Below are 26622 nucleotides of genomic sequence, written 5' to 3'. Positions count from 1 at the left end.
GTAACGCAAGCCCGGACCCAATTACCCTAATATAGACATGTAATATATTAACATTTACGGTAAACAATGACTATCACAAATAAAAAGTCTATTTTGGGGTAAAACTATACCCAAAAAAAATAGCTGAAACTTAAAAACCTTATTTTTTTACTATTATTTTCAAACTTTAAGAATAAAAATCCTAAAATAGCAAAAAGGATGTGTATAAAAACGATAAAAACAGAAACCTGCATGGTCTACGAAAAAAAACATCGCAAAAATCACGTCGTGAGCGCAACAAATAAAAAAGTTATAGCCATTTAACTAACGCGTGCTAAAAATGGCTAAACGGTGTCTGGTCCTGAAGGCTCAAAATAGCCCGGTCCTGAACGGGTTAATATACTTCTATAATATGAATTAGGAACTTAATTAGTCAATATTCTTCTACCCGATACTCATTTCGCTTTGATGAAAATATAAACTATTTGCCAGACTTTATTATTATGCAATTGCAGTACGCAAATTTGTTTTAATGTTGATTTGTTTGAAAAATGTTCAATAATAACATATTAAGTAAAACTTAAAAGGGTATTTCCATCTGAGACATTTATCCAGTGGCTCTCAGATCTAGATATCAAATCTACCGTATATGCCAGAAATGTCTGATTGGTGGAGGTTCCACTTCTTCGTCTGACACCTATTGGGAGAATGGGGATCCCCTGCTCCCCTGTTTAGCACTCCAGAGAAGAGACAAGGTGGCCTTACATGGACGTAGCTATGTTCACACGTACAAAATGAAGTGGCTGAAAAGTACGAGGGAGTACAAGGGAAAACCGCCTGTGGTTTCAAAGCGTTTTTTAAACTGAAAATTTAGCTTTTTTTTTTTATTTTTAGACTTTTTAGCTGTTTTTGAGGTGTTTTTTTTGTAGTGTCAATGGAAAATCAGCTCCAATACGGTCTCAAGAAGTGAAATCGTACTACTTTTTATGGTGCTTTTTTTTTTTATGAGGCGTATTTTTAATTTAGCGTAAACTAAACATACGCCTTATGTGAACTTGTATTGAAATCAATGGGAAACTGATTGCAAGCGTATTTCAAGTTTTATTTTGGAGCGTAATATGAGGCTTTTACGCTCCAAAATAAACCTGAAAATAAGCCGTGTGAATATACCCTAGAGAAACAGGTGACTGTTTCACAACTCCTACTTCAATGAATTGAGCCACATTCTGTACCCGATTCTTCACTCTGGAGTTAGACATTTATGGTATATCCTGTGGATATACCATAATCGCTCAGATGGAAATACCCCTTTTAAAGGCAATCTGGGCACTGACTGAGGCACTGTGTTATGCCTAGTGCAGGGCCTGAGTGGGTGGTGTGTGATATACAGGGATTCAAAGAGCAGGAAAGCAAATACCAGTCGCATGCCTCCCAGCCTTCCTGGATCCAGACAGTCTTAAATTCCAGGCGATGTCTCGATGTTCCGAAAGGCCTGCAGCATGTCCCAGTTTCAACTGTATTTGCATCCTCAGACATTGTAGTGTGTGGTGGGGCACTATGGGTGCATGATACTGTGTCGGGGTACTATGGGGCATGATATTGTTTGGGGGACTACTATGAGGGCATCATTACTGTGAGGGGGCACTAAGGCGATAGCTTCTCCGTGTTCGGGACTCCGTTACCGTGTGCCATCCAAGGAGGGCACTGTGAAAGTTTGTGGAGCACAACGGAGCACAATTCATGCTTGTTACTCAAAAAAGGGCACTATTACTGTGTGGTGGCACAAAGGGAACTTGGTCTGTATAGACAGGGATTGGGCAGGGTTAGATGCTTCGCTTAAGGTAAGAAAAAAAAAAATGCTGCGCGTTCCGCATGAGTTGTCCCTCTTGACGATCCTTGAAAGTGGTGAGCTATGCAGTCGCGGTCTACACTATGACTGTTGCATGGTGACGGTTTTGCCTGGATTACTTCTTTAAATGACTTGGAACTCGTACAGCCCCACAATCTCCCTTATAACCGTGCTAGTCACAAAGTCCTGCCCCATAACAGAGCCAGCCACACAGTGCACCATTAGTACTTACCTGTTCCTGCTCCCACACGGCATGCCACCTTCTTTGCTCTCTGACAACTTCTCTCACCTCTTAATCAGTGTCACTATAGGGAGCTCACATGTATCTTCCAAGTCCTATACTGACACCCTATGATATGCAGGGAAGAGAAACCGATATAGCATCAGAAGGATGCGCTGTTTTTAACAGCTGTCTCTTTCTGAACCATGTTTGTCTATGTCCTGATGGTTGGGGGCTGGACGGAACAGCGTCCTAGATCGCAGGTTGTGCACCTCTAGTTTAGAGAAACAGTTATTATTTAGCCAACACTTAGAAACAAAACCTTATTAAAAATAAAGACAAAACATGCTAAACGAAGAGAAACAAAAAATATGAAATTGAATATTGTACCTTACACTGTGCTGACATTTCACTGCTAATCGTACATTTCAAGGTATATCCAACAACGTAACCACTTTTTTTTGTTTTATAAGATTCCCCAGTTCATTCTTGATGACTGTTACAGAAATGGAACTGCTTGTCGAATCTTCTGCACCCAACCAAGACGCTTGGCTGCAATTGCTGTTGCTGAAAGAGTTGCTGCTGAAAGGGGAGAGAAAATTGGCCAAACTATCGGTTACCAGATTCGTCTAGAGAGCGTGTATGTCATTTTGTTACAAATGTGTACTGATTTCTCAGCTGAATTGGAATTGGAATCTGGGGTAATCTAGATAATGGGCATTACTTTTGTATAAATGGGCCATTAGTTTGTAATTTACTTCATGTGAATATTTGGTTCCCAAGCTGAGATCATGAGGATGCTCCGTAGGATTATACCATGCAATGTCTACATAGAGAACCTCAAGTCTCACAGGGTTCCAGGAAGCTTGGATTTATGGTCCTATTTGACTACTCTCTAATGTGAGAACTCTCTTAAACAACATCATATCTCTGGTTCCTGGACTCCTGTGGGTTTCAATTGCGGGAGTGAGTTATTTTGCTTGTGTCAAACTTCAGACTGTTAAAATAATAAAACAAAGTCTTAAAATTGTTTTTATAGTGGGAGTTCTATTGTGTAGCCACTAAAAAAATTACAAAAAACCCCCCCAAAGAACTGGCGACTAAAGCTTTCTGTCATTTGTCCACCCCTATTTTAATATACTTTTTCATGTAGGAATAATACCTTAAATTAAAAGCAGCCACAAAATATACAACACATTAAAGGGTTATTGCCAGAATCCAGCGCTGTGACCCCACCGATCGTCAGAACAGGGGTTCCAAACTCACTGTTCCTCTTCACTGGTCAACCGCATTGAAGAGGATATTGAATGGAGCGGCGGTCGAGCACGTGCACTTCCGCTCCATTTAAGGTTTACGGGAATGACGGAAACAGCCAAGTACATCGCTCGACTGTTTCCGTCCGTCTCATAGACCATATGGGACAGAGTACAGCGGGACCGTGCCGGTCACAATCTCATAATCAGCGCGACGGAGGACCGGAATGTATATTAGCGAGTGTACAGCAGTGAGTACACTTCTAATAATTTTCGGTCCCCACATAACCCCTTTAAGTCACGTCTTGCATATCTCCCTTTTTATATATATATTGTATCTCTGTATCCTTCAGGATTTATATGTTCAAAAATGTGAAAGACAGAAAATATTTTTTGCGTTCCAAATTAAAAATGATGTGCCACGTTAGATGGAAAAAACAGAAAACTTTGTGATTGGGGTATTAGAAGGGACCAAATGATTGAATACTACAGCAGGGGTCAGAAACCTGCAGCACTACAGCTTTTGTGAAACTACAATTTCCAGCATGCCCTGACTGGAGTAAAAGTCACGGCATGCTGGGAGTTGTAGTTTCACAACAGCTGGATTGCTGCCGGTTGCTGATCCCTGTACTATAGTATATTACAATACATTTTGAAAGTCTCTTGTCTAATACATTTAAATGAAAAATATGTTGCATTGTGTTTTAATAGGGTTTCTCCAAAGACACTCCTCATCTTTTGCACTAATGGAGTCCTTTTGCGTACACTAATGACTGGAGACACTACACTTTCAACTGTAACTCATGTCATCGTGGTAAGACTGTATATCTCCAGTTGTACTTCTTTGTGAATAATGCTTACAAATTGGAAGCAGGTTAAGGATATGAGTTGTCTTTAAGTTGTACTTCCAGATATAAAAAATGTTGACATGGATCCACTGTGGTCCCCACAGCTAGAAAAAAGGGTAGGCCATTGTCTGCTGAGTGCCATGACCGTTTTGTCTTCTGCTCGTCTTCACCTTCTTCTTCATTCAGGACAGGTGAAGATGAACTATTATTCTACAGTAGGGTTGTTACGATAACAAGATTTGGACTTCGATACCGATACTTTTGTGTAATATTGCGATTCTTGATACCAAATCGATACTTTGCCAACAATATAAAACGCACAAAAATATAAAGGCCTTCCACTTTCTGATGTGAGGCACATGGAGGTGCAAAATTGATAACAATTAATCCCATCATGTACCTCATAGTTTAATGGGTAACATTGGGTTAATGTGTAAGGTACATGATGGAGTTAATTACTATTAATGTGAGGCACATGGAGGTGCTAAATTCATAACACCCTGTGCCTCACATGAACCCCTTCAGGACTGAGCCTGTTTTGGCCTTCAGGACGAAGCCGATTTTTCAAATCTGACGTGTCAGTTTATGTGGTAATAACTTTGGAATGCTGTTACATCAAAGTGATTCTGAGGTTGTTTTCTCGTGACATATTGTACTTTATGTTAGTGAAAAAATTTAGTAGATAAATTCAATATTTATTTGTAAAAAACACCAAGATTTGGAGAAAATGTGCAAAAATTTGCATTTTTCTAAATTTAAATGTATTTGCTTGTAAAACAGATAGTAATACCACACCAAATAGTTACTAGTTTACATTTCCCATATGTCTACTTTATGTTTGCATAGTTTTTTGAACGTTCTTTTATTTTTCTAGGACGTTACAAGGCTTAGAACTTTAGCAGCGATTTCTCATATGTTCAAGAAAATTTCAAAAGGCTATTTTTTCAGGGACCAGTTCAGTTCTGAAGTGGCTTTGAGGGCCTTATATATTATAAAGCCCCCATAAATCAACCCATTTTGAAAACTGAACCCCTCAAAGTATTCAAAACCGCATTCAGAAAGTAGAGGTCAAATTTACAAATGTCATTTTTTTTTGGACAAAATTCATGTGTAATAAATTTTTTCCTGTACCACAGAAGGTTTTACCCGAGAAATGCAACTCCATATTTATTGCCCAGATACTGCAGTTTTTAGAAATATCCCACATGTAGCCCTAGTGCGCTAATTTACTGAAAATGAGGCCTCAGAAGCAAAGGAGCATCTAGTGGATTTTGGGGCCTCCTTTTTTTAGAATATATTTTAGGCACCATGTCATGTTTGAAGAGGTCTTGTGGGGCCAAAACAGTAAAGGCCCCCAAAAGTGACCCCATTTTGGAAACTATACCCCCTCAAGGAATTTATTTAGGTGTATAATTAGCATTTTAAACCTACAGGTTTTTTTGCAAAATTTATTTGGATTAGTATGTGAAGATGAAAATTTACTTTTTTTCTGAAAAAACATAGAAATTTTTAATTTTTACAAGGAATAAAGGCGAAAAATACCCCACATATGTAAATAAATTTCTGCCGATTATAGCAAGACCCCATATGTTTTTAATAAACTGCTGTTTGGACCACAGCGGGGCTTAGAAGGGAAGGAGCGCTACTTGGCTTTTGGAGCTCAAATTTAGCTGAAATGGTTTTCGGGAGCCGTGTCGCATTTGCAAAGCGCCTGAGAGGCCAAAACAGTGGAAACCCCCCAAAAGTGACCCAATTTGGGAAACGACACCACTTAAAGGGAATGTGTCGCTAGAAATGTTTTATTTTATTTTTTTCAGTTAAACAATTAGTATTTAAGTGATTACACATTTGTTTTATTTTTTTTATTTTTTCACAAGTCAGGAAATATTATAAATTCGATTCTAATTTATAACATTTCCATGTGCTGGCCACTAGAGGGAGCAGTTCCCAAAATTGCAGTATGATCACTGTGGTAAAGCAACCTCATTCATTTATGCTGCAAATTTGGGGTGGACACACTCTCTAGTGTCCTCACACAATCCCCCCTCCCTTCTTCTGGCTAGTGCCAGGAGAAGGAGGGGTTTGAATGTCTTAAAACCTCCTACACTGTGTGCCGCCATTTTCTGAGCGACTGCACAGTGCTAGGAGGATTAGATACAGGGCTCAGCAGACCGTATTACACGAACATAATACACACATCATACACGAACATAAATTACCTGCTCCTGCCGCCGCCTCCGCTGGTCTACGCTCCTCTTCCTTGCGCCTTCGCTTCTTTGAACATATGGCTGGAAGCTGCAGACGGAAGTCATCATCTTACTGTCCAGCAGCGGCTTCCGGTCCACATGAAAATGGCGCCGCATTTCGCTCTACGAACGAGCTTCGTTATGATCTGTGTGGGAGCGGCGCATTCGCTGTTCCCACACAGACGGCGCATGCTTCTGAGAATGGAACGGCTCCCGCTCGCATTCTCTATGGGGTTGTATGTGCCGTATAGCATCTCTGTATGTGTCATTAATCGACACATACAGAGATGAAAAAAAAAATGGCAGCCCCCATAGAGAAGTAAAAGTAAGAACACAGTAAAAAGTAGAACATGAGAACACAAATAAATAAAATGTATGTTAATATCATATTAAAAGCAATATAATAATAAAAAAAAATCATGACACCTTTCCTTTAAGGAATCTATCTAGTAAGCATTTAGACCCCACAGGTCTTTTGCAAAATTTATTAGAATTAGACCGTGAAAATGAATATCAACATTATTTCCACTAAAATGTTGAATTTTTTCTATTTCACAAAGGATAAAAGAGGAAAAAGCCGCCCAACATTTGTAAAGCAATTTCTCCTGAGTACGGGAATACCCCACATGTGATCATAAATGTTTTTTCATTAGAAAGTAATTAACCCTTTCCGGACTGAACCATCTTTTGCTTTTTTCTTTTTCGTTTTTCCCTCCCCGCTTTCCAAGAGCCATAACTTTTTTATTTTTCCGTCAATAGAGTTGTGTGTCGGCTTAATTTTGCGGGACGAGCTGTAATTTTTATTGGTACCATTTCTTGGTACATACAACTTTTTGAGCACTTTATATAACATTTTTTGGTAGAGCCAAGGTGACCAAAAAAATAGCGATTTTGCCGTTTTTCATTTTTTTTTTCCACAGCGTTCACAGAGTTAAATAATGGTATATTGTAATAGTTCTGACTTTTACGGATGCAGCGATACCAATTTTGTGTATTTTTGTAATTTTTTTTACATTACTTTAGAGAAAAAAATTTGAAAAGGTTTTTTTTGCGACTTTAAATATTTATAAAAATTTTTTCACTAATAACTATTTACTTTTGCTTTTACACATTTTGAACCAACAATCAGTAGATTGCTGGTACAATACACTGCAATACTAATGTAGTATATTGTCATTTTTACAGGCTCCTGTAAAAGCTCGACCACTGTTCCTGTCTGTTAGTCCTGGGTGTCAGCTCTAATACACAGCTGACACCCGCAGCGTATGGCGCGGGCTCAGTGCGAGAGCCCGCTCCATACATCACCCCCCACACCACGACATGCCTTGTCATGGTGCGCGAAGAGTTTAATGCGCAGCGGATGGTGCGGAGTCAAAATTACAATTTTCCACTGATATGCCATTTTAGTGCACTGTATGTTATGCCCAGTTTGTGCCACTGAAGATAAATACCTCATAAAATATTAACCGGGTTCTCCCGGGTATGGCGATGCCAGATCTGTAGGCGTAAATTGCTGTTTGGGCACGCTGCAGGGCTCAGAAGGGAGGGAGCGGCATTTGGCTTTTGGAGCGCAGATTTTGCTTGGCAGTTGTTCTGTTTGGCGTTTTGCCGGTATTTCAGTTTATAATGTGGGGGAATATGTAATCTGTGCAGAGTACATCAGGGCATAATAAGAGGTTATAATAATGGGGTACATACATAATAATCCGCAGATATGTGGCCAGTGTCGCACTGATAAATGGTGCCCAATTTTATCTGCTTTTAGAATATGGCGATGCAAAATCTGTAGTGTTCCGAGAGCCAGAACTTCTTTATTTTTTCACCACCGGAGCTGTGTGAGGGCTTATTTGTTGTGGGACAATCTGTAGTTTTTATTGGTATCATTTTGTGGTACGTTCGTTTTTCTTTTTTGATCACTTTTTATTCCATATTTTGGCAAGCAAGGTGACCAGAAACCGTCAATTCTGACAATGTTTTTTATTCTTTTTTTTATGCCATTCACCCTGGGCTATAAATGACCATTTTACTTTATTCTGCGGGTCGATACGATTACGGCGATACCAGATGTATATAGGTTTTTTATATGTTTTACAGCGTTTGCGCAATAAAATCACTTATTTATAAAATAATTTTTTTTTGTGTCACCATATTCTGAGAGCCATAACTTTTTTATTTTTCAGTCAAAAAAGCAGTGAAAGGGCTTGTTGTTTGCGGGACGGGTTGTAGTTTTTATTGGTACCATTTTGGGGTACATGCGAATTTTTGATCACTTTTTATTGTATATTTTGGGAGGAGTGGTGACCAAAAAATAGTGATTCTAGTGTTGTTTTTTTACTTTTTTTTTTGCGGCGTTCACAGTGCGGGAAAAATAATATGATAGTTTTATAGTATGGGTCGTTACGGACGCGGTGATACCAAATATGTGTACTTTTTTTAAAGTGTTCATTTTTTTCCTATAATAAAAGACTTATAGGAAAAAAAGCAGTGTTTGTTTATGTAACTTATAACTTTTATTTTGACAATTATTTTTTTTTTAAAACAGTTTTATTCTTTTTTTGACTTTTTTTTTACTTGTCCCACTAGGGGACATTTAGACTTGCAGCTCTGATCACTGCTAGAACACATTACACTACTTATGTAGTGTAATGCGTTCTAACTGTCATTGTGACTTGACGGTCACTCTGACAGGAAGCCTATGGCTCGTCCTCATAGGTTTCCGTACATGGCAGCCCGGAGGTCATAGTTTGGCCTCCAGTTGCCGTGACAAGGATCTGCTCTAAATCTCTTCAATGTGGCGATCGCAATCAACTGCCGCATCAAAGGGGTTAATTGCCGATTTCAGCGGGACAGGCCGCTGATCGGCAGCGGGGAGAGCAGGGCAGACATCCTGCACAGTTAACCACCGCTGCGGCGGTTAACTGTCAAAGCACAGACGTAACTGCACGTCAAGGTGCGCGAAGTTACTGCACACCTTGACGTGCATTAACGACAAGGTGCGGGAAGGGGTTAATACGTAACCCGATTATTTCCCTCACATAATGGCAACATTGGGGATAACCCCCTAAGGACACAGACAATTTTGGCCTTGAGGACAAAACTATTTTATTAAATTTTTTTTCCTCTTTGCATCCTCTCAACTTTTTTTTTTTTTCATTTTATGCTCAAAATAGCTGTATGAGACTTTGTGGGACGAGGTGCACTTTATGTAGGTACCATTTATTTGGGACATTTAGACTGTTGTTTAATTTATCATAAACCTATATCTCACAGTAAAATAGCGGCTAGGTGTTTCCAAACATAGTATTATACTTCCAGTAATATTACATATCATAAAAATAAACTACATTAAATACAAAGGAAATCCCAACAAAAGAAGCAACATCTGGACTACAGAAAACGGTCAACTATTAACCCTTTACCCCTGCATGCATTCAGGGCCTTATTGACCAAGCTATTTTTTTTGTTTTTTCCTCGACACAAAGTGCTATAACTTTCTACTTTCCCATCGACATGGATGTATGAGGACTTGTTTTTTGCGGGATGAGTTGTATTCTTGGGGTGTATGGAATTTAGGTTAATTTTTATTAACTTTTTTTTGGGGGGGATAAAAAAACATAAATGTAGCCATTGTTCTATGCATTTTAAATTTACGCTATTCACCATGCGGCATAAATATCATGCTACCTTTATTCTATGGGTTGATTACGACAATACCAAATATGTATAGTTTTTTAAGTTTGACTACTTTTGCAGAATAAAAAAACTTTTGAACTAAAATTATTTTATTTTGCATCGTTGCTTTTCAAGAGCCATAACTTTTTTTTTTTCCGTCGATGTCGCCATATGGGGGCTTGTTTTTTGTGGGACTTCATTGCTACGATTTTGGGGTACATGGGACTTATTGATTAACCATTATTATTATTTTTGGGGGGGAATGGAAAAAAAATTCAATTTTTCCATTGTTTTTGCGTTTTTGTTTTTTTTACGGCATTTCCCTTGCGGTTTAAATAATATGCTAACTTTATTTTTGGGGTCATTACAATTGCGGCAATATCATATTTGTAGTTTTTATTTCTTTTTTTTACACTTTTAATAAATAACATTTGTTTCTGTGTACCTTTTATTAATAATTTTTATTTTACATTAATTATTTTTCGGTCCCCCTAGGGACTTCACTGTGCGATCTTTTGATCGCTTATATAATGCTTTGGTATACTTCGTTAAAGGGTCGCAATCAAAGTAAACATCGATCGCTACCGTTGGAGCAGAAGCCTGACTGTCATCAGACAGCCGAGCACCCGCTCCAGCCTGCATGGTACACCCGTGCAGGACTTTGATTAGGTCGCCGTGAAAAGGCGGCAGCCTAGAATAAGGCCAATTAATGACCGCCGTGAAAAGGCGTATTGATGGTTATTAAGGGGTTAAAATATCACAACAGTTCACATGTCAAATATACATCAGGGTGTAAAATACCCAATATAGGACAATGTTAAAGGGAATGTGTTGCTAGAAAAAAATATATATTTTTTTACTTAAACTGTTAGTATATAAATGATTACACATTGTTCTAATTTTTTAAATGTTTTCACAAGTCAGGAAATATTATAAATTTATAACATTTATAACATTTCCATGTGCTGGTCACTAGAGGGAGCAATTCCCAAAATTGCAGCATTGGCATGTGGTAAAGCAACCTCATTGCTTTATGCTGCAAAATTGTAGAAGACACACTCGCTCTAGCATCCTCAAACAATCCCCCCTCCTTTATCCGGGCTAGTGCTAGGAGAAAGGAGGGGGTTGAATGTTCAAACCTCCCACACTGTGTTCCGCCATTTTTTGAGCGAATGCACAGTGTAGGAGGCTAGATACAGTGTATGTTCATGTTATACTGTGTGATTACCAAACACAAACATAACTTACCTGCTCCTGCCGCCGCCGCTGCCCGCTGCCTCCGCTCCTAGTCCTTGCTTCTGAACATATGGACGGAAACCGCGACCGGAAGTAGTCATCTTACTGTCCGGCCGCGGCTTCCGGTCCACATGAAAATGGCGCCGGATGTCGCTCTGCCGAAGACCCTCCTTTCGGACTGTGTGGGAGCGGCACACAGACGGCGTACTCTATGTAGTGAATGGAACGGCTTCCGTTCGCATCCTCTATGGGGATTTATGTGCCGTATTCCATCTCTGTATGTGTCGTTAATCGACACATACAGAGATGAAAAAAAAAAAAATGGCAGCCCCCATAGAGAAGTAAAAGAAAGTAAAACATAAATAAAATTAATTTTAATAACATACTAAAAGCAATAACATATAAAAAAATTTTTTTTCGTGACACCTTCACTTAAAATCATCACAAAAACGAGTGCGTAACCCAGAAAAAAGTACTAATGACTACAAAAGGAGGGGCACAGAGCGTATGGCTATGAATAAAGCGTCTAGAAAATGACCGGCTCGCATGCATCAATCACCGCTGCTTCGCACACCATCTCGATCTTAAACAGTGAAGATCACACATAGGTGCATGTAGAAAAAATAGGTCCTAAATAGGTAAAAAACGCAGTCTACGTGAAACGCGCGTCGGGGCGCTACCTTGGACATACGGACCTAGTGTTATTAATGGGCATTACTTAAGATACCTATTTAGGACACACACCGCGTTCCACATTATTATGCAAATGTTATTTTTCGCTGATTTTCCTAAATAGTCGATGCAAATGACAGTCAGTATAATCTTCCAGCCATCAACCGTTGGAGTATAATGCGAATTTTATTGAAGAAACCTCCTAATGATAACAGATTTTTTTTTAGAAGTAAAAAAACCTCAAAATGCACTGTTTCAAATTATTATGCACAACAGAGATCAAAACATTTTAACCCCTTAATGACCGCCGATAAGCCTTTTCACGGCGGTCATTAGTGTGCTTTATTCTACAGCGCTGCCATTCCACGGCGCTGCATTAGAATAAAGTAAACAGAGCAGAGAGCTGTCAAATCTCCCTGCTCTCAGCTGCCAGATGTAGCTGAGGGCTGGGGGCGTCCCTGCTCGACCGGGTGAGATCGATATTAGTATCGATCTCACCCGTTTAACCCCTCAGATGCGGCGCTGAATAGCGTGCACCACATCTGAGTGGTTTTGGAGAGAGGGAGGGAGCTCCCAGCTCCCTCTCTCCCCCACCGACACCCGGCGATAAGATCGCCAAGTGTCTGTCTCCGATGGCAGCAGGGGGCCTAATAAAGGCCCCCAGGTCTGCCTGTAGTGAATGACTGCTAGGATATGCCAGAGGCATGTCCTAGCAGATGCCTGTCTGCTTTAAACGGGCAGTAATACACTGCAGTACAAAAGTATTGCAGTGTATTATAATAGCGATCGGATGATCGCATAGTGAAGTCCCCTAGTGGGACTAGTATAAAAGTAAAAAAAAGTTGAATAAAGTTAATAAAAAAAAAATAAGTGAAAATGCTTTACTATTAAAAAAAACACAATAAAGCAAAAAAGTTACACATATTTGGTATCGCCACATCCGTAACGACCCCGACTATAAAGCTGTTACATTATTTAACACGCACGGTGAACACCGTAAAAAATTAAAATAAAAAAACAATGGAAAAATTGCTGTTTTCTGTTAATCCTGACTTAAAAATAATGTGATAAAAAGTGATCAAAATGTCGAATCTACTCTCAAATGGTACCAATAAAAAGTATAAGTCGTCCCGCAAAAAAAAAGCCCTCATACAACTGCATCGGCGGAACAATAAAATAGTTATGACTCTTCAACTATAGAGACGCAAGAACAAATAATTTTGAAAAAAAAGTGTTTTTACTGTGTAAGTGCTAAAACATACAAAATCTATACAAATTTGGTATCGTTGCAATCGCTACAACCCGCTGAATAAAGTTACTCTCATTTTACCCTGTAAATCCATTTGGTGGTGATATCTTGGTTGTTTCTTAGGACCGCTGTATTATACGTAGGACTTTTGTCACATACTTCACAGTAAACACAGTCCATTACCTTCCAATACACAGGGCATGTTATAATATTCTATCGCTACAGCAACAGATACGTGATTTCTGCATATATCCAAATATTTTTTTTTTATTTTGAAACCATAATTGGTTAATGGAGCTGTAATCCTCTTTTGATGATACAGCAGTACGAAAATCTAGTGCTCTATGTTGACATAGCAGGTTATAATCTCATGAATAGTAGGGTACAGTTTAACAATGTACGGCAATTGTTAACATAATACAAATACGTTTTTTAATTGTCATAGCGTATATTAGAAGTTGACCATGTAAATATTTGGTGTGTCTTTATACTTTAAAAAGAGGTATTTTGTTCTCCACCTTGTAGAGAAATGTACTTTAACCCCTTCCGACATCCGCCGTATATATACGGCGCTGTCGGGAAGGTGTTCACGCGAACCGCAGTACACTTACGTCTCGGTGATGATGCGGGCTCAGAAACTGAGCCCGCACCATCACTGCGGGGTGACAGCTGTATTATATATACAGCTGGCACCCTCCTGTAACGCTCAGGAACAGAGCTATTCTCCGATCTGCCGATTAACCGCTCAGATGCTGCACTTAATAGAGCGCAACATCTGAGGGGTTTTAACCCAAATCGCAACCCAGCGATGCAATCACTGGGTCGCTATGGCAACCGAAGGCCAAATAATGGCCCTTGTGTCTGTCTTGTACGGAAGCCAATGAGGACCTGCGTCCGGCGGGTCCTCATAGGCTTGCTGTCAGTGAATAACTGACAGCACTAATACACTGCACTACATATGGGGTATCAGGCCCTCAAGTCCCCTAGTGGGACAAGTAAAAAAAAAGTTAATAAAAATGTCGTACAAATATAAAAACACACAAGTTTCAAGTTAAAAAAAAAAGTGGAACTGCCTTTTTTCCCAATAATAAGTCTTTTGTTATGGTAAAAAAAAGTAAAAAGAAATATACATAGTTGGCATCGCCGCGTCCGTAACTTCCCAAACTATAAAACTATTATGTAATTTATCCCGCACGGTGAACGGCGTAAAAAAAAATATAAGAAAAACAATGCCAGAATCTTTGTTTTTAGGTCACATCTCCTCCCAAAACATGCTATAAAAAGTGATCAAAAAGTCACATTTACTTCAAAATAGTACCAATAAAAACGACAACCCTTCCGGAAAAAAAAAATCCCTGACACAGCTTTATCCACACAAAAATAAATCAGTTATGGGTCTTAGAATATGTCGACACAGAAAATATGATTTTTTTTTTTTTTAAAAAGTGATTTTATTGTGCAAAAGCTGCAATACATAAAAAAAACGATACAAATTTTGTATCGCCGTAATCGTATCGACCCGCAGAATAATGTTAACATGTCATTTATGGCAAATGGTGAATGCCCAAAAAAAAAAACACATTACCAAAAACAAGCAATTCTGGAATAGTTTTTTAATTTCCTATACCAAAAAATTAAATAAAAAGCGATCAAAAAGTTGTATGTGTCCCAAAATGGTACCAATAAAATCCACAGCTTGTCTCGCAAAAAACGAGCCCACACACCGCTCAATCAACCGAAAAATAAAAGTTATGGCACTAGTAATGCAGAGATGAAAAAACATCCCGATGCGCAGGGCCGGAGGGGAACATTCCTTCAGTTTCAGGGCCCTGGTATTTAGGAACTGGGAAGGGAAGGGACATAGCACATCTGCTGGAAGCGAGGGCGCCCGTATTATACCTGCGCAACAATTTCCCAGCAAAATTTTCCCAAACTACAAAGGAGAAAAAGTCCCCAAAAGGTGCAGAATGTTACAAAAGGGGGATAAGAAAGAAAACCGTTTATCAGTGTGACACCGGCCTGCGCATAACGGATTTCTTCACAGCGTACCACACAACTATGGATAATTTTATTATTTACCACATTATTATGCCCTGATGTACTCCACACAGATTGCATATGCCCCCACATTATAAACTAAATTACCAGTAAAACTTCCAAACAAAACTACTACCAAGCAAAATCCATGCTCCAAATGGCCCTGCTTCCCTTCTTAGCCCTACAGTGTGCCCAAACCGGAATTTACATCCACTAGTATGACATTACCATACCCGGGAAAACCCGCTTAACAATTGATGGGGTAAGATTCTCCTGTGGCACAAGCTGGGCACAACATAGTGCAGTGTATAGGCACATCAGTAGAAAAATTGCAATTTTCACTTTGCATCATCCACTGCGTATTCATTTCTGAAAATCACCGGTAAAAATTCTCACTACACCCCTTGATAAATTCCTTTAGGGGTGTAGTTTCTAAAATGGGGTCACTTTTTTTTTTTAGGTACATCAGGTGTTTTGCGAATGCAACATGGCATCCGCAAACCATTCCAGCATAATCTACGTTCCAAAAGACAAATACCACTTCTTTTCTTATGAACCCTCCCATACATGTAAATTGCTTTACAAATGTTAGGGGGCTTTTCTTTTCTTTATTCCCTGTGAAAATGAACAATGTTGATCTAAAACGACATCTTATTGGGAAAAATATATATTTTTCATTTTCACTGCTTCATTTTAATTAATCAAAAAACCTTTGGGATCAAAATTATCACTATACCCCTTGTAGTTTCCCAAATGGAGTCACTTTTGGTTTTTTTCCACTGGTCTAGTACTACAGGGGCTCAGCAAATGCGACATGGTGTCCAGAAAGCATTCCACAATCCAAATGGTGCTCCTTCCCTTCTGAGCCCTACCGTGTGTCCAAACAGCAGTTTATGACCACATGTGGGGCCATGCCCTTCGTTAATTTCCTCAAGGGCTATAGTTTCCAAAATGGGGTCACTTGTGGGCGGTTTCCACTGTTTTGTTCCCTCAGGGGCTTTGCAAATTAGACATGGCCTGTGCAAACCAATCCTGCTAAATTTGAGCTCCAAAAGCCAAATGGCGTTCTTTCCCTTCTAAGCCCTGCCGTGTATTTGAACAGCCGTTTATGACCACATGTGGGGCACGGTTTTGCTTGGGAGAAATTGCTTTACAAATGTTGTGGTGCTTTCTCCTTTAGTCCTTGTGCAAATGAAAAAAAATTAGCTAAATCAACATTTTATTTGAAAAAATGTAGGTTTTCATTTTTATGGCCTACTTCCAATAATTTCTGCAAAAAAACTGGGGTCAAAATGCTTACTTTACTCCTAAATAAATTCCTCAAGGGGTGTAATTTTCCAAATTGGGTCACTTTTGTGGGATTCCCACTTTTTTGGCACCACAAGATCCTTTCAAACCTGACATGGTGCCTAAAATATATTCTAAAAGAAAGGAGGCCCCAAAATCCATTAGGTGCTCCTTCGCTTCTGAGGCCTGTGTTTCAGTCCATAAGCACACTAGGGCCACATGTTGGATATTTCCTAAAACTGCAGAATCTGGGCAATAAATATTGAGTTGCATTTCCCTGATAAGTAAAACATTCTGTGTTACAAAAAAATGGATTACATATGAATTTCTGCAAAAAAAAAAACAAAAACGAAAAATTTCACCTCTACATTGCTTTAATTCCTGTGAAATGTCCAAAGGGTTAAGAAACTTTCTAAATGCTGTTTTGAATACTTTGAGGGGTCCAGTTTTCAAAATGGGTTGACTTATTGGGGGTTTCTAATATATAAGGCTCTCAAAGCCACGTCACAACTGAAATCGCCCCTGAAAAAATAGCATTTTTAAATTTTTGTGAAAATGTGAGAAATTGCTGCTAAAGTTCTAAGCCTTGTAGCGTCCTAAAAAAAAAAGAAACGATGTTCAAAAAACGATGGCAATCTAAAGTAGACATATGGGGGATGTTAATTAGCGACTATTTTGTGTGGTATAACTGCCTGTCTTACAAGCAGATACAATTAAATTTTGAAAAATGCTAAATGTTTTTCACAATTAAATACTGAATGTATCAACCAAATTTTACTACTAACTTAAAGTCCAATGTGTCACGTGAAAACAATCTCAGAATCGCTTGGATAGATAAAAGCATTCCGAAGTTCTTACCACATAAAGTAAAACATGTCAGATTTGAAAAATGAGGCTCTGTCAGGAAGGTCAAGAGTGGCCAAAGCGGGAAGGGGTTAATGTTATTGTCTTTCTGACTTATACTTACCTTTCTTATTCAACACTGGTCTACCACCACAAATCCCTGGGGGCGGTCCCACCGCTACTTGTTTTGAAAGTAATATGTTGACCATCTGGAACCCCTTCTTATTTGCCGTACTAAGGTATATGGACCACAAAGAGAGGAGTCCACTATTTGGTACACCCTCGATTAGCCATAGTGGAGAGCTACTGCAAAAATGCAGCTCCCTACTCTAGCTGACCCGGTACAACCGTGTTTGGCCATTCATCTGTTTTGTGGCTGCCTGCAGCTTTCCCCTGCGATAAGAGCTGGTTGCTGCTGGACTTGCAGTGACCAGCAGATCACCAACGAATCCACATTTAGAAAAGGGGTTTGCTAATGGAATACCCCATTTTAAGTCATTCCAACTACTGTGTGGCTTTCAAGTAAAGTGTTTGACCATGGTTTATGGGAAATGGACTAACATTACACGTTCATTATTGATGAAAGCATAATGGAAAGTGTAACTAATGATAATGGATATCTCATTTTAATCCATCTCTTCTTTGGCTTTCAAGTGTCCCTCCATTTGTACTTTACCGCCCGAACTGACATCAAACATGGAGTGACGCTCCTGTACTCTGGGCGGTACAGTTTTAGTGGCGACTTTACGACGCCTGGAGAGTATCGTGCACGGATCCCATTAATTTGAATAGAACATCTTTACTTGATTTTACTTTGCTTTTCATTAATTGTGTTTCTGTTTTATTCAATTTCATTTCACATAATAGGATGAAGTTCATGAACGTGATCGGTTCAGTGACTTCCTGCTAACTAAACTCCGAGATTTGATACCGAAGCATCCAACTCTGAAACTGATTCTCTCCAGTGCCGCATTAGATGTGAACTTGTTTTTGAGATACTTTGAAGGGTGCCCTGTCTTGTACAGTAAGTATATCCCATCAAATCCCTTTTAATCCATTAATTTCTGATAATCTGGCATTTGTTTTTGCTATAGAAATACACTTCTGAGATATCTATGAACATATTTTTTATACTAAGTATGGGACGACTACATTTTTTGATTGCATTTTACTTTGAATTCTTGCCTGGCAGGTTCTCTACTCTTGGGTGGCTTTGCACACTTCAGTAATACGTAGGATTCGACACTTAAGGAGTGCTAAAAATTTTGATAGATGAGCAAATTGCGGTGCGTAAATGCAATCGCTTAATGGTCTTGCAATTAAATAGGGTGTAGCCATCCAAAACCGTCCAGTAGCATTCACCTTTATACTGTTCTTTACGCCTATTCACAATTTGACTATGATTTCAACTTCATCGCCATATTGAAAATTCGGCTCATGTAAAGACATATCCGTACACTTTCTGCATGATCAGAAGCTATAGTTGAACAAGTGGTAGGATTTCTAAATCCTACACATTATCAAAACGTATAAAGCCACCGTTCTATAGAAGTTTTTTTATTATTTGTAATGCACCAGCTGCCACAGACAATTTGCATTGTAGCATTTCTGAACTGTACCATATCATATCAAGACTCCGTGTTAGTAGTTTTAACAATCTATACAGTTACTTTTTAGACTACGTTCTTGGTGGATTTCCTGCAAATTTATGGGTGCGAAATCTGCAGCATATTACAGTAGCAGAAAGTGGATGAGATTTTAACTAATCTCATTCACACGCTTCTGTGCTGAAATTGACCTGCGCTGCAGTCTTTTTTTTGTTGATCCGCAGTATGTCAATTCAGGCTGCAGAATGATCGCGTATTTGTTGCAAATTTCCCCTGTCGAGTTCAATAGGGATGTAAAAATCTACTACAAATACCAACTGCTGCGATTTTTGCTGCGGAATAGTTGGGGAAAAAAAACGCAAGTAGGAAAATAAAATTGGCCCTATTTCCGGTTTAATAAATCAAAATATTACTTTCTGCCTCTGGTCTTTCATAGCGATTCCTTGCTGTTCCCCTGTCTGGTCTCTGTGCTGCTGGCCTTCTGGGATGACTTTTTGTCCCATGTGATCGCCGCAGCAAAAACAGACTGCAACGGTCACAGGGGAGAAATGTCATCCCAGGAGGCTGGCAGTACATAGACCAGCCAGGGGAGCAAAGACGTGTCGCGACGAGAGACCACGGGGAGGTGAGTGTGATATTTCTTTTTATCCCCTCTTCTTCAGTGGCAAATCCAGATGAAAATCTGCACCAATTGTCCGGAATTCCCTGCAAAATCCGGGTCGGATATCCTCCAGAATTACGCTGCATTTATGAACATAACGTAAAAAGTAACTGTACAGATTATTGAAGCTGACTCTTAAAGAGACTCTATCATCTCTGAAATCCCCGGTAATTAGAAATAGACCAATACACAATACTCTCCGGCCTCAGAAGCAAAAGAGCACCTAGTGGATTTTGGGGCCTCCTTTTTTTTAGGAATATATTTTAGGCACCATTTCAGGTTTGAAGAGGTCTTGTGGTACCTAAACAGTCGAAACCCCCCAAAAGTGACCCCAATTTGGAAACTACACCCCTCAAGGCATTTTTCTAGGGGTATAGTTAGCATTTTGACCCCACAGGTTTTTTGCAGAATTTAGTGGAATTAGTCTGTGAAGATGAAAACCACCTTTTTTTTCTGTGGAAACATAGAATTTTTTCATTTTTACAAGGAATAAAGGAGAAAAAGCACCCCAACATTTGTAAAGCAATTTCTCCTGATTACGGCAATACCCCATATGTGGTCATAAACTAATGTTTGGACCCACAGCAGGGCTCAGGAGGGAAGGAGCGCCTTTTGGATTTTGGAGCGCAGATTTTGCTGGATTGGTTTTCAGTGCCATGTCGGGTTTGCAACGCCCTGGAGGGACCAAAACAGTGGAAACCCCCACAGGATCTTTTTTAGAGCGAAGGTGACCAAAAAACAGAGATTTTGGCGCTTTAAATTCTTTATTTTTTTCAGCGTTCACCGTGCGCAATAAATTACGTTTTACTTTATTCTGCCGGTCGGTACGATTACGGTGATACCATATGTGTATAGTTTTTTTTACGTTTTGCAGCGTTTGCACAATAAAATTACGCTTCTATAAAATAATTTATTTTCTGAGACACCCTATTCTGAGCCGTAACTTTTTTTACTTTTTCATCAAAAAAGCTGTGGGAGGTCTTGTTTTTTGCGGGACAGGTTGCAGTTTTTATTGGTACTATTTTGGGGTAAATGCGAGTTTTTGATCACTATTTATTCTATATCTTGGGAGGGGTGGTGACCAAAAAATAGCGATGCTGACATAGTTTTCCGTTTATTTTGTTTGCGGCGTTCACCGTGCGGAAAAAATAACATCATAGTTTCATAGTTTGGGTCGTTACGAACACGGTGATACCAAATATGTGTACTTTTTTTTTAACGTTTTCATTTTTTCCCTATAATAAATGACTTATAGGAAAACAAAAACTTTTATTTTTACACTTTAACTTTTTTTTTACTTTTTACACTTTTTTTTTAACCTGCAGCTCTGACCGCAGTGCTTTTTATTTAGAAAAACAATCTATTTTTACCACGTTATTATCGATTTTAGCTTTATGCTAATTACTTTCTTAATGCCCAACTGGGCATGTTTTTAGTTTAGACCAAGTGGGCGTTGTACAGAGGAGTGTATGACGCTGACCAATCAGCGTCATACACTTCTCTCCATTCATTTACTCAGCGCATAGGGATCCTGCTAGATCAGTATGTGCTGTCTTATACTGACACATTAACGTTACTGAAGTGTTTAGACAGTGAATAGACATTCCTTCCAGCCAGGACGGGATGTCTATTCACAATCCCGACACTTCGGTAACGTTTCTGTGGTACTTACAGCGGAGCAAGCGTAATCTCGCGAGATCACGCTGTAAATCACAGGTTACAGCGAGATTACGCTTTCTCCGCTGTAAGTACCATAGAAACGTTACCGAAGTGTGGGGATTGTGAATAGATATCCCGTCCTGGCTGGAAGGAATGTCTATTCACTGTCTAAACACTTCAGTAACTTTAATGTGTCAGTATAAGACCGCACATACTGATCTAGCAGGATACCTATGCGCTGTGTAAATGAATAGAGAGAAGTGTATGACGCTGATTGGTCACTGATTGGTCAGCGTCATACACTCCTCTGTTCAACGCCCACTTGGTCTAAAGTAATCTTGGGTGTATGTATTCTCACGGCGGTTTATTTAACGACGCATGAATATTGGCCGTCAAAAAATAAGACCTGTCCTATTTTTGGCTGTGTTCATTGCCAGACGGCCCCCATAGAAGTCAATGGATCCATTTTTAACGGCCGCCAATACATGTGACAACCGTTAAAAACGGATCTGTGACCTGGGGATTCAAGAGGCAAGGGAACTATTGGTTCCCTTGCAGGCTATCGGCGGCGCGATGATGCTGGATGCCCTACACACTCTCCGACGCAGCGCCGTCTTCTTCAGGTGTGGTCTCTAGTTTTCACGGATTGACGTCATCGGGCCGCCTTCGCTAAACCCGTGAAGACTAGAGACCCCACCTGAAGAAGACAGCGCTGCATCGGTGAGTGTTTAGGGCATTCAGCCAGAAGTTTATTCATAAATGTCGGGTATTGTTGCGCTCACTACAAGCGGGACTGTCCAGAATTTACAGAGGCAGTCCAGGAAAATTACTGCAGGGAGGGGGTGGGGTGCATTCTCCAGAGTGTGTATGTGTGTGTGTCGCATCATATACTGGGTGGCTGTGTGGCATCATATACTGTGTGGCATCATCTACAGGGGGGATGTGTGGCATCATCTACAGGGGGGATGTGTGGCATCATCTACAGCGGGGATGTGTGGCATCATCTACAGGGGGGATGTGTGGCATCATCTACAGGGGGGATGTGTGGCATCATCTACAGGGGGGATGTGTGGCATCATCTACAGGGGGGATGTGTGGCATCATCTACAGGGGGGATGTGTGGCATCATCTACAGGGGGGATGTGTGGCATCATCTACAGGGGGGATGTGTGGCATCATCTACAGGGGGGATGTGTGGCATCATCTACAGGGGGGATGTGTGGCATCATCTACAGGGGGGATGTGTGGCATCATCTACAGGGGGGATGTGTGGCATCATCTACAGGGGGGATGTGTGGCATCATCTACAGGGGGGATGTGTGGCATCATCTACAGGGGGGATGTGTGGCATCATCTACAGGGGGGATGTGTGGCATCATCTACAGGGGGGATGTGTGGCATCATCTACAGGGGGGATGTGTGCCATCAGCTACAGGGAGGCTGTGTGCCATCATCTACAGGGAGGCTGTGTGCCATCATCTACAGGGAGGCTGTGTGCCATCATCTACAGGGAGGCTGTGTGCCATCATCTACAGGGAGGCTGTGTGCCATCATCTACAGGGAGGCTGTGTGCCATCATCTACAGGGAGGCTGTGTGCCATCATCTACAGGGAGGCTGTGTGCCGTCATCTACAGGGAGGCTGTGTGCCGTCATCTACAGGGAGGCTGTGTGCCGTCATCTACAGGGAGGCTGTGTGCCGTCATCTACAGGGAGGCTGTGTGCCGTCATCTACAGGGAGGCTGTGTGGCGTCCTCTACATAAGGGCTGTGTGGCGTCCTCTACATAAGGGCTGTGTGGCGTCCTCTACATCGGGGCTGTGTGGCGTCAAATACATGGAGGCTGTGTGGCGTCCTCTACATAAGGGCTGTGTGGCGTCCTCTACATCGGGGCTGTGTGGCGTCAAATACAGGGAGGCTGTGTGGCATCATCTAGAGGGGAGCTGTGAATAATGCCTAGGTGAACATGTGACATTCCTTTGGGTGTTTTCAGGGGGTTGGGACAAATAAAAGCCTGACAAATGAAATTCATCAGTTGTTTTTTTAACGGCCATGAAAAACAGATGCAAAAACGGACAGACGGCCTGGAAATGGATGAAAATTTAGAGACACACTGATGAAAAATGGACAGTTGATCAGTTTTTGATGGCCATTTTTTTTCCACTGTCGTGTGAATGTAGCCTTAGGGCATAAAACTCAGTACACGCTGTGGTACACGTTTTGACACAGTTTTTTCATGTCAAAATGTTCACGTCCGACGTACAGTATAAACGAGATATGAACTTAGCCTTAGGCCTGATGCACACGACCGTAAAAACACCCGTTATTACGGGTCGTAATTACGACCCGAAATAACGGGCCCATAGACTTCTGTTGGCCACGGGTACCTTCCTGTTTTCTTACGGGAAGGTGCTCGTGCCGTTAAAGAGATAGAACATGTTCTATTTTTTTATTTTACGGGCCGTGCTACTATACTTTATAATGGGAGCACGGCTCGGAAAAACGGCCGGCTGCCCGTGGCCGGCCGTGCTCGTAATTAAGAGTCGTAATTACGAGCACGGTCGTGTGCATGAGGCCTAAGTAAGATTAAAATTACAGATTTGGAATTCTAGTTAAGCTATTTACTAATTACTATAGTTTAAGGGGATTTTTGGAGGTGACAATCTCTTTGATAAGACTTCTATGATGTGTCAGCTTGTATACATATATCCTTGTTTCATAACTGGAAGTGTTGCTTATGGACAGACCTATTTTCACAAAAATACTGTAGTTTGCTTACAGGTTCTAAAGTCCTATTAAGCACAATAATCATGATTGCTGTACCCCAACTATTATGCTTTGCTGTAGTGATACCTACATCATCTAGAGAGAATTTTCTCCTAAAATAAAAAAATACATAACTAAATTAAAAGAATTAACAGTAAATTTCAACTGGCAAGTTGTTAAAATTGCTATTCCTGTACTTCGTTATATAGGATTCTGAGAAAGCTAAGTGACAACTTCCTATATTTTTTTTACACTATAGAACGCACATGATGGAAGAAAACCAGAAAATACTGTACAATGTATATATTGGTATTAGTGTATTGATTTCAATGTGAATTGCGAAATGCATCATTTCTTCAGTGGTGGTGCTGCAGGGAAAATACTTTCTGCTCGATTCCCCATCAGATTATAGCTGATTGCTGGGTTCCCAGAAATGGGTCACCATCTGATCAGCTTAGGGTTGGTGAACCCTTTGAGTAAAAAGGGATTGTGCAAAGTTGACAACCCCTTAAAAAATCTGGGAAAGCTGGATGATTACTTCTGTTAAAGCCATATTTGTGACCATATTAATTGTTACCCGTCTTTTACAGAAACAGGTATAACTAAGACACAGCTGTGTCAAAGTTTTAACAGAAAATATATTTGCCCCCTCCCATCAAATTAAGGGCTCGTGTTGACAGCCATATTATCCATGCACAAGTCATATATTTAGAACCAAGGATGGATCAGATTCGTTACTTAGGTCGAATCCTTTTTAAAATTGTATTTCTAAAAAGTTTATTTTTATTTTTAACATCATCACTATTATGTTTCTGTCATTTTAAGTACAAGGACGACCCTTTGAAGTGAAAGAAATGTTTTTAGAAGATATTTTAGGAACTACGTCCTACACAAATAAGGATATGCTTAAATATAAGACAGAAAAACAGTGTGGTAAGTACAATAAATTGAGCTTAGCTTTCTTACTGCGTGAAATACTCCCTTTTGTCTCATTGGGGAACACAGACCGTGGGTATATGCTGTTGCCACTAGGAGGCTTGACACGAAGAATTAAAAAGTATTGGCCCATCCCAGAGGATATACACCTCCTACAGACACTGAGCCACTTCAGTTTTAGCTTAGTGTCCTTAGGTGGCAGATGCTCCTGATAATACAGCTGGTTGTCTCTGCTCCCCACAAGTGTCCTACTTCGTCAGGGGTTGGCACACGGAGGAGGTGTCCTTTCTTGTCCCCTATATATAGGGAGTGAAAGTGTCCTTCCATTGGGTGTAAGTATGGTAAGCCCGGTCCTGGCGTATCTCCTAAAAAATTGCACAGACAGTACATGCATCCGTGAGCCGCTCTCAGCCCACAGCAGCCCCACTTTCTGGTCACCATCCTAGCCCCTCCCCTCCTGCGTTTCATGGCCAGCGATTGGTGCACAGTCACCACATGACTGTTGGCATCCAATTGCGGCACGTGGTGGGCGGGTCGGTCTTTTTCTCCCGCTCTACCACTGTTCAGTCACTCTGATGAGGCGGGGACACAGGACCTCCTGCTGCACACTGCTGCTGTTGGTACTAGGACAGTCGCTGGATTTGGGTAGGATCAGTCCTTGTTCAAATATTTTACACATGCCCCCTCCTCTGACTTGGAGACAGTTACTTTTCAGTTAGGGGTATTTTGCATAGCAGAACCTAGGTAACACTAGGCGTCCATTACCCCCTTTATTAGGGGAGTAACTGTCTTGCCTTTTGCAGTATCTTAATGGACTCCTTGTCACCACCATTTTTCCTTTTTTTTTCTTTTTTATAAAGTGAAACGTGGCGACCCTCTTCTGCCGTGTCAGACTACTCTCGGCAGACAACCTTTTTGTAACTCATTATGCTTGCTCCCAATGCAGCCTAAAATATGTGTTCTGTCTAGTCCTCTATATGATGCATCTGTGGCTCCACCACTCTCAGCGTTGCCTATGCTTAGTGCTGAGGTGACCGAAATGGGCTCATTCCCTTTCCCGGGCCATCAGTTACCTCACTAATGTCACTGAATCCATGATGAGCACCCTGGTTTGCCTTTCTGACTAGCCCTTACTGGACTCTCCATCCATGTCCTCCTCACTTGGCAATCCCCCAAAATGGGTTGGATTTTCTGGCTCTCCCCGGGGGAGCAGTCTGCCAGGGAGGTCTTGTCCGATGGAGAAATTTCTCATTATAACTTTGAGTTGGAAGAAATGTAGTCTTTCAAGCTGTCATCTACTGTAGACAGTCTCATTAATGTGGTCTGAGAGATCTTAAAGGTCACAGACGCAGTCTTCCCCCTCATCAGGGGAATTATTTTTTCACTGACCTAAACGGTCCCACAAGTTTTTTTTCTTCTCACTCAGAGTTGAAGGAGGTAGTTTCCGAAGAATGGAAACACGCTGACAAGAAATTCTCTCATAATTCTCGGTTGCATCCTTTGTATCCCTTTGCGTTAGTGATCTCCTTCAAATGGGCAAAGAGTCCTACTGTAGGTCCTCTTTTGAAACTAATGGCTAGGCCTTGCTTGGGTTAGCAGAGCCCC

At 40.6% G+C, this 26622-nt stretch overlaps 1 protein-coding gene across 8 annotated transcripts in view; it reads left to right on the top strand.

Moving 5' to 3' along the window:
• YTHDC2 (YTH N6-methyladenosine RNA binding protein C2) overlaps nucleotides 1–26622 on the top strand; it is a 170047-nt gene that overhangs the window by 49613 nt on the left and 93812 nt on the right. For all 8 annotated transcript variants that reach the window (XM_075836597.1, XM_075836578.1, XM_075836587.1 and 5 more), the window contains 4 exons: nucleotides 2522–2688; nucleotides 4013–4115; nucleotides 18259–18415; nucleotides 24907–25014. In XM_075836597.1, the coding sequence (XP_075692712.1) occupies nucleotides 2522–2688; nucleotides 4013–4115; nucleotides 18259–18415; nucleotides 24907–25014 (535 nt within the window). The remainder of the gene's footprint in view (nucleotides 1–2521; nucleotides 2689–4012; nucleotides 4116–18258; nucleotides 18416–24906; nucleotides 25015–26622) is intronic.

Source organism: Rhinoderma darwinii, chromosome 1, assembly GCF_050947455.1.
Source record: "Rhinoderma darwinii isolate aRhiDar2 chromosome 1, aRhiDar2.hap1, whole genome shotgun sequence".
Classification (NCBI taxonomy): Eukaryota; Metazoa; Chordata; class Amphibia; order Anura; family Rhinodermatidae; genus Rhinoderma; species Rhinoderma darwinii.
Note: the sequence above shows the minus strand (reverse complement) of the source record. Positions and strands in the feature narration are given on the sequence as shown.